We start from the raw sequence: 9698 nt of genomic DNA on the forward strand, positions 1-9698 counted from the left end.
CTGAGCTCTGCTGTACAGGGCAATGCAAGATGCTGACACCAAGCAAAATACAGGTAATACTTGCATTAAAAAATAAATTTATTGATGTTCTATTTAATACAGGGCTGCATTAATTTCAGACTTTTAACTGTGCCTGGAATAGAGTAGACGTAAACCATAACTTTAGCTTGCTACTAACATTTTTATTTTTATTTTAGTAAAATATTTGCCTCCTCTTTCATCCTTTTTATCTTGCTCCTGCTGTTCTCCTATAGTTTCTTTAAGCTACTTCCCGTCTACACACACACCCACGTTTTGGGCTGCACATCATTGCTGTAGACTGGCTTCCTGATGGTAACATTGGTGGACCATCCTTGAGCAATGTGTGTCAGCATGGATGCCTATAGTCTACATCTGGGGCACGTGTGAAAGGGTGACAATGCAAAAGCACAATCGGAAGTCAGAGACAAAGTGTTGTCACCCTATATCAGGAAGTGCCTAAACCTTCATGGCAGGAAACAGGTATTATTTTAATTAAAGCTGCACATTTTTTTAAGATTGAAACTAACTATGGAAATTATATTAACATGTTAAAGCTTACATGACATTTTAGTGAATGGGTTTGGGTCTATGTTAGCCTAGTACCATTTGATTTTAATCATACAAGAAGAGAGATGGATAAAGTACAGGTAGTTCAATAAATGTCAAAGAGCTTTTAACTGTTCAGCTGTATATAGTAACACATTGCCCTCCAGCCTGTAGGCTGTGGGGATGTCAGGCCCCTTCATTTCTGAATGGCTCCATGTGCTGCTACCATGTGCTGTTGGGCAGCATGGTGTCAGGATCCAGAGCACCCCCAGGTGGTGCTGGAGCCAGGTCCTGCAGTTCCTGTGCTCGCCTGCGGGTGTCTCCAGCAGCCAGGGACTGTAAGGAACCTGCAGCTCCAGTACTCACCTGCGGGTGTGCCCCAGCTGTGACTGATCATCCCATCACCTGGTGCTTCCTGGGAGGGTATTTAGGCCCTACCTGCAGTCAGGAAGCTGGCTCAGTATTGCGTCGCCTGCACCTGACTGATTCCCATAAACCTGAACCCTGCTTCCTATCTGCAGACCTGTCACCGACCCGGCTTGTTACCCGACCACTCTCTTGGATCATCTCCCCTTCGTTTACCCTGTTGCAAGTTATGTCGCTGGTGTGGTTCCTAGAGGATGATCCCGCCGGGTTTTCTGCACACTACTCTGAATGCCCACCTGAGGACTTGCTTAAATATATTGAGGCGGTTGAGATCCTTATTGACCGGGGGGTCGTTGTAGTGACCTTTGTTGAACCCTTGCTCCAGAGGTGGTCTGACATACGGTCTAGGCAGTCTAGCCCCTTTACCAAAGCCCGATCGGGGTTAATCATGTTGCCCATGACAACCGCAGAGACTCTTGCTATTCCTGATGAACAAATCCGCTCCCAGTTTTCCGTAGCAACAGTACCTGTCTGCCATTCAGTTACACCTGTTCCCAAGGCAGCCCAGCAAGACCCCTCATGTCTCTTAGCCGAGTATCGGTCAGAAGCTGAAAAGCTCGAAGCATGGGCCGATTGTTCGGATGATGAGGATTGGAGCGACTGCTCTGAGGATGAGACTGTGAATGACCGTTTTAGATACTCAGGGTCCGTTCCAGTCCTACCGGTTCCCGTTCCAGTCCTGCTGGTTCCTGCTCCTGTTGGAGACGATCCTGTTGCTGTTCGGGACAGTCCTGTTGCTGTTCGGGACGTTGCCGTTGGAAACAATCCCATTCCTGTTGGAGACGATCCCGTTCCAGCCGATCCGGTTCCAGGTGGTCCAGACGATCCTGTTCGGGACGATCCTGTTCCAGTCGATGCCGATCCAGCTCCTGTTCCAGTCGATGTTCCGTCCGATCCAGCTCCTGTTCCTGTCGATTATGTTCCGTCCGATCCAGCTCCTGTTCCTGTCGATGCTGTTCCGTCCGATCCAGTTCCTGTTGATGCTGTTCCGTCCGATCCAGCTCCAGTTCCTGACGATGCTGTTCCGTCCGATCCAGCTCCTGTTCCTGTCGATGCTGTTCCGTCCGATCCAGCTCCTGTCCCAATGACATAGTGATTAGTGCTTCTGCCTTGCAGCACTTGGGGCCCTTGGTTTGAATCTCAGGTCACTATCTACAAGGAGTTTGCATGTTCTCCCTGTGCTTGTGTGGGTTTCCTCCCACATTCCAAAGACATGCTGGTAGGTTAATTGGCTTGTGTCTACTTAGCTCATGATGTGTGATAGGGACCTTTTGATTGTATGCTCCTTGAGGGCAGGGACTGATGTGAATGTGTAAATTGCCCACACTATATAAATTCCTATATTTATTTCCAATTACCTGCACATTTGCTTGAAGAGGCTGGAGTATCCAGCACAGACACCTTTTCTGGTACGAAATACATCATCAGGATCACAGTCGTTGGGATACATTCTTATACCCTATTGTGTCATACTCTGTATTAAAATTCCAAAAAAAGCAAATCAGTTTATCAGCCTACAATTACATTCTTTTTTTACATGTGAACTAGTTATTTACACAATAACATGTAACATTCTACTCATATACAGCATTTATATGTACAGTATATACAACTCACACATACAATTTTGGGAGCTGATTTAATAGAGAAGTAATTGTTCATCTAGCCGGTGTTGATTTCAAGTATCATGTTAGGGAAAAGTTTTGTTTTTTAACTTCTGAACTTGTCTGAGTATCTCAAGGCTAAGCTGAAATGTACTGCAGGCCATCAGCTCTCAGGAAAGTTAAAATACATGGAGTGTTTGCAGAAAGACTATACATAGCAAGCATACAGTCACCTGTACAAAAGCATCTGTGTAAGAAACATTCATGCCCAGAATGTCAAAAGTGATGTGGGCCCCTATGCGCATGTCCGGAAGACCCATTCTCAGTGTCAAAGTGTAAACATGCACAATACGTGCATGCGCATCAGAGGTCTCATTGGAAAGCGCACACAAGTTGCACGGGAAGTGAAATCTTGAAGCCCTATTTAAACAAACCTGTGGCATACCTCCATTGCTGATTGTTCCTCAGCTATTCCTGTGTTATTGTTCCTGTGATCCTGTGAATTCCTGTTTGTTGACCTGGCTTGCCTTGACCATTCTTCTGCCTGCTGATTGTACCTGCTTGACCACTGGCTTTGACCTCTGCTCGTTCCTGCCTCCTGATCAGTACTACTGTTCCTGATTGGCTTGACCCCGGCTCAGCTCCTGTCTACTGCTTTAGTACCTTTTCTGCATCTGGTTTGCTACCATGCAGGCAGCAGTGCTACCTTGTGTCTTCTCTCCCTGTCCCCATATCCAGGGAAGTTGGACACGGACGCAAGGGGCGCCATCTCCTCCATCCGGTCTCACTTCAGGTATGTGACAATCTGCTTAGCTGCTGTGTTCCTTACTATTAAATTGGATGTCAGTTAAGCAGCTAATATAGAACTAAAGCCAAAGCTTTTTTAGCTCTAGTCCTCTTTTGGGTCACAGGAGTATATTTGCTAATGACCTCCTTTTACCCAAAGTCAGCATCTAGCCAGCTACCACTTCCTATATGATGAAAGAGCAGAGCCACACTACAGCTGGGAAAGATCCCGACAATATTGTTAGGATCCACCCCCCCTGCCTAATTAACAGCTGTCTCTGCCTCTTTAGGGTCCCAGTCAGCTATGCCTGCCCCCTCCCCTGTCTGTCCCTCCAATGAGTACTGGAGGAACAGAGAGGGGTGGGTGAAATCCCTGTGGGGGTGGTCACTGAAGTCACTGATCTCTGCAGGAAGAAGACTGGGAGCTGAGCAAGTTGTATGATTGATCAAACTCTTGGTATAGAGCTGGCAGAAGCTGCAGTGTCCCACGCCGGCTCTAAGAATTGGGAAGAGTACATTTTACTCTTCCAACAATTCTTCTTTAAATGCCCAGATGAACTATGAACATGTCAACACTTTTATATCTAAGGAAATATCTGTATTTCTCTTCAGCCAACTTTGTGATCTACACTACCCTACCACACTACAAAACCAGGATGGTGATACAGTTGCAACTTTGCAATGTCTTGAGTCAGCTGCCTCTTTATTGGGCTAGGAAGGAGCAACCTCTAAAGCTGGCAGTACACCTGGTTCACCGAAATTCATTCTGTGGGTGGCTCTGATGACGACCTCCCACCCAACATCCTTCAATGAGAAAACTGAAGAAGCCAGGTGAAAAATTCTCGGCCGAACAGTGACTGCAGCCAGTCACTCTAGTACTTTCCAAGTATTCTGCCACAATCAGAGTACAACAGCTTCAGTAAGAGATTTGCGGTTCAGTGTGGATGGAGAGACTTGTTTTTTGTTCAGCCTGCTGGCTGAATGATAAACATCTGACAGTGTATGGCCAACTTTACGGTGAGCTGCATAAACTCCTCACCCCTCCGGCTCCCCAGTGTAACATTGTACAATGATATATTGTCTGACTGTCTCACAGTGCCAAATTTCCCACTGAAAGGGAACATACATAAAATAGATTAGAGAGCACAGAAATGAGGAGATACTCTCACTAAGCTTAAAGGCTGCAGAGAAGGTTCCTGATGGGGCTCAAGCCCTGTTGAACTTCCCCCAAACTGCATAGTCTTGCTTTGGGTGAATTTACTAACTCAGAACCAAATTCTAAAAATACATTTTAATGATTTGCATTTGTTTTGCCCTGGTAGACTCTCACTACTTAACTGGTTTGCTCAGCCAAAAGAAGGCTTTGGAAATGAAACCCGGGGTGATCTGCTATCCACCTGTACAATGAGGGTCTCCATCATTACAATAGCAGGAAATAAATACTCATTACTTGTGCTTCTCAGCTCCATCTGGTGGCCATAGTACAATATTTCTAGAATGACTGGCCGGACGGGGGAGGGGCGGGTACAGCTGGCTCTGCCTCTAGATAGGCAGAGCCACCTATCTCTCACGCAGCTGGGCTGATCGAGACATAATTGCCGGGATCCGTTTCAGCTGCGGCGTCTCAGTATACCGCGAGATGCAGCTCGCGGTATACTGAGCTTTGGGTGACGGGAGGACGCTGGTTTGTGTCCTCCTGTTACCCTTCGGAGAACTATGTGGAAAAGCACTAACCCCTCCTTTAAGTATAACTATAAATCGTTAACTGCTTATATCTCAGCCTTCAGTCAGCAATAAGTCAGGTAGTATTTTTACTGCTTCTACACTACAAGACCAGCAGATATTTCAGGTACCTATGTGATGACATATCCACATCCAGATGGCTCGTGCTCTTTCCAAGTCTGAGAAAGCGTTCTGTAGGAGTTGTTGGGTGAGTTGTTCAAGAGATCCCCTGGGTTCCAGCTAATGTGAAAAAAAGTTTCAGTAAGCGCTACTTATACTTAAAGTGACATTAACCCTTTCGCTGCCAAGCCCTCCGGAAGATTTTTCAAATCAGCTAGCAAAAAAACTGGAGAGTTTAAATATCCTTTAAGAAACACTTGTCACATTATTGCTAGGACTTGTTCAACAATATCTGTTCACAATCTAATTATTATACATATGCACTAAACATGGTGGATCTTGAGTAAGTGAATGGAATGGGTATATTACCTTGGAGGCAAAGGAATCCAGTTCTTCAAATTTCTTCACATCTATTTCCATAGATTTTAGGCTTGATCGGTCCCAAGGATATTCTATGTTTCAAGAGAAGAATATTAGTGCAACTAGCAAAACAAAAACATTTTTAAAGTCACCATTACAATGGTTGATGAGTATAACATAAATATATTATATACTCCAAAGACATGCTGGTAGGTTAATTGGCTACTGTCCAAATCAGCCCTATTATTTGTCTGTGTCTGTATGAATGTGAGATAGGGCCCTTAGACTGTAAGCTCCTCCAAAGGCAGGGACTGATATGAATGTGCACCATGTAAAGCACTGTGTAAATTGTCGGCGATATATAAATACCAATAATAAATAAATATTAATTTGTCAACTGAAAAATCGCTCGCCAATTTTCTACTTCTGTCCCCATGATCGAATCAATCAGTCCCCATCTCATGATGCTCTGGTATTTAAAGCCCAAGAGTAAGGGTAAGGGTGAGCTTAATGTAAAGTTGTCATAAATTAAATATGGGAGCTGCCATTGCTGATCTCCTGAAAATGTCAGATGCCTGGCTTGTATGATGACTATTTTGCTTTACTTCTGTCTCAGTCACAAGTCAGAAATATTCTTTTCTGCATACTTGTATGGGTCAGTTAATTATAAAAATTGAAGCAAAAGAGTCAGCAGGGCAGAAAGGCAACTTCCATTTTTTAGAATGATAGGTAAGTGATGGCAGCCGCCATGTTTCTCTCAAGACCAGTTTCCTTTAAAGGTTAAGTGTTAAGCTCGCCATACATCAGTCATAATTTACTCATTCTTCCCCGTGTGTTAAACAAAAAAGAACGCTAAATGTTTAGTGTTGATGGAGGAATCCCCCCGCCCCCTTCCACCATGCTATTGTATTATAACAGCATCTATACTGGCGGCAGTCACTGTTTCACCAATAATCGTTGGACCGCTCCTTCACCAAAAGTTGATTTAAAAAGCTACTTTTGTCAAATAGAAGGGTGCCAACAGGGCCTCACATTGCTCAAACTTTGGCTGAGTCAGAAGGACTTTTTAGATTCAGTGATGTCATCACTGGGTCTCTGTGTGTCTCTATCCTATGCAAGTAGACTATGGCTGTTGAGAGGAACCAACAGAGTGCTCTACATAACTTTTTGAAACCATCCCAGCACCCTGCCTCAGTACCTTTCGCAAGCACCCTCATACCGTATACCAGCAGTGGCCAGCCTTCCTCGGGAGGAGTTATGCAAATATTAATTATGGGTTAAGGTCAGTCTGGTGAAGTCAGGATTCCTAGGCAAGCTGTATTTGCACTCAGACTGCTCTAGGTAATGCTCACGTGTGATACTGAAGCTCCTTGATTGCAAGAAATGAAATGAAATCAAATGAATGATGAATGAAAGGGGCGGGCCCGGGACAGTCAGACTGTATAGGAAAGTGCTAGATTATGTGGGATGTCCTTCAGCCAGGAAATAAGGTGGGCGCTATTAGATTTCCTGCAGCTTCTAATGGACAATCTCAGAGGCTCACAGTGTACAGTAAAATTGGAGTAAGCAATCTCAGTATAGAAGAGGAGCCTGTACAACTGTGTAAGACTGAAGGTAAGGCCGGAGTTCAGATTTCAGTGTTAGGCATGGGTCATGGAGGTGCCTGGGCTTTTTTCTACTGTTTTCTTGAACTGGAAGCCATGTGCCATAACATAGCAGCTCACTATGTGCTTGAATCAGTTCATCCTTCTGCTGTAAACAATAATAAAATCAAAATAAAGCAATCATCTCACTGAATATGACAGCTTCAGGTCCTGTTTCCTTCTTGCTTTGCTGACCCTCGGAGTTCTCATCTATTACGTAAACTAAAATAAAGAAAATTGACCATGAATGGTGCAGCCGGTGATTTTATCAGTACATTGTTTTATGCAGATACAGTCATCAGGACAAGGCTACAGGGATGGTTTGTTCAACAAAAGAAACACTGTTTTACATTTTCTCACTCAAAGTTCTTGATTGAGGTTCCATTCATACCTATTCGCACCCATTATCCTGAAGGTCAGTCATGTTTTATGAATTGATGTTCATTGTGCTACCTCGGCTTATTTATTTTCTATGGCTCCTCAACATGCTTCCATGTACACAAAAGCATACAAACCCATTTTTCTCAATGCAGATCATGTATTTTCATGGAGGAATACAATCTCATATGTTGAGAGTCAAATGTGTTGTTTCCTGCATGGTTAATAGTACATTAAGGGTGGAGACTGCAGGGGGGGATAAAGATAGAAAATGCCACGGAAGCTGATACATTGGATGTTTTGTTAACTAGTAAGTGGTGTCCAAGGCATTAGGTCTCACCGTATTGCCACATAAACTAACTCATCCAAATAATTTTAGGTCCACTTCAGTTGACCACGATGAATCAAGGACTCTATACCAGGGATGGGTCCCCCCGAAAAACTCCAACCATCAAAAAATTTTCCAGCTACACAGACCTTAAGTCACTCACCCAAACACATATTACACAAGAACAAAAAAACAACGAAAACACCGTACAGGGCGGGTGGTCGGGAAGTGCACTCGCCATGTGGCCAGACCCCAACTGATGGAGAACACTCACCGCCCCCTCAGGAATAATCAAATAAGATGCTTGGTCTGCTTAGCTAAGCAAGTGTATTGTTAGGCTAAACAACTGTACACAGACCAAACTGGTTTTCTGATAATGGTATGGCTGCCCTGTATTGTTTCTCCATTATTCGTATCTAGCTGGTCAAAATGGAATATTGTTATGAGGAAACTTTACATAAACACCGCGCTTAGGCTGGTCAAGGCTTATGCAGACTCTCTAGCACCTCACTGTTGATACTATGCTGCCACCTAAATTTGGAAAAGTTGAGATACATCTACCATAGGTTTCAATCCAAGGAGGCAATGCCCACAGGTGGGCTGCCAATTTTTCTAAAGAAAACAGCAGCTAAAAGGGAGTTTGGGATTTCACCAGAGGGGACTTCATAATGCAACTCTGACCAAGAGAGGGACGTCGGAGGGACTTCACTATGCACCTTTGACCAAGAGGGATGTCACAATGCAGCTCTGACCGAGAGGAGGACGTCATTGAAATAAAGGACTTTGAGAGAGACTAGAATCAGAAGCCATTTTACTGTGAACGCTCAATTGCCATGAAGTCCTGTTCTTTACGGAATTTGCAACTGGAAGCTAAGTACCTTTAGTGTACCCAGACACAGCAATGTTGAAAGGAGATCATTATTACTGTGTCATCTCTTTAGTTATCCAATAGTACTTTTTGACAGTCTTTTGTTATGTATAAATTTTTTTAATGCATAAAACAAATAATGTATAAACAATATATAGTAAAAAAAAAATACAAAATATCAGTTAAAAAATAATAATTATTACTAATTAAATCAATATTTGCACCCAGTTTAAACAAATTTTCTAAACAGTGGTATAATAATACATGAATACAACACACAATGCCACAGATGATCAATTTCCTCTTACCTTTGGTATTGAATAGTTTGCTAGAGCTGGGCCTAACTGCAATCTGATCTGAAAGACATGTCATAACAATGTCAGTACAACAAGCAGATAAAGATATCTTGTTTCTAGGTAATTTGCTGTGCTATAAACAAGCAGTGAAACAACAGGCAGAGCACCATGGGCATACATCCAAACAAGACAGTTTAAAAGGTGAAGTGATTTCGATATAAAATGGCAGTTTTACAGGTCATATGAGTGCCTCACCCACTCTCTGGTAGCTTCCTGTCTTGACCTTTGCCTGAACATTGTCAATGCTCTCACCTGCCATCTGCCCCAACCTCTGCTCTTGCCCTGATCTCCTGTTTCTTCATAACCTGCTTCCACTTCGTAGCCATTTCTGTTCATGCAGCCCCTTGATGGGATGATCCCGAGGGCCACGACCTAGTGTTGGCTCACAGCAAAGTAGCTGACCACTAGGGTCACCAGCTCATCACTCTTTGCAGGGTGCTCTGGTAAAGACCAAGCTCTTTGGGTGTCAGCCATAACTGTACCCTGTAGTAATGTAGAGGTGAGCAGTAGTAATCACAGCATTCATCTGGGAATCACACG

General features: G+C 43.8%; 1 protein-coding gene across 1 annotated transcript in view; it reads right to left on the reverse strand.

Moving 5' to 3' along the window:
* The window catches only part of LOC108786099 (kyphoscoliosis peptidase-like), a 15897-nt gene extending 13454 nt beyond the window's left edge, over positions 1–2443 (reverse strand). Inside the window, exon 1 of the mRNA XM_018555323.1 lies at positions 2352–2443. Within this exon, the coding sequence (XP_018410825.1) occupies positions 2352–2443 (92 nt within the window). The remainder of the gene's footprint in view (positions 1–2351) is intronic.
* Between the last annotated feature and the right edge of the window lie 7255 nt (positions 2444–9698).

This window comes from Nanorana parkeri, unplaced genomic scaffold (assembly GCF_000935625.1).
Source record: "Nanorana parkeri isolate BGI_ZX_2015 unplaced genomic scaffold, ASM93562v1 scaffold192, whole genome shotgun sequence".
Lineage (NCBI taxonomy): Eukaryota > Metazoa > Chordata > Amphibia > Anura > Dicroglossidae > Nanorana > Nanorana parkeri.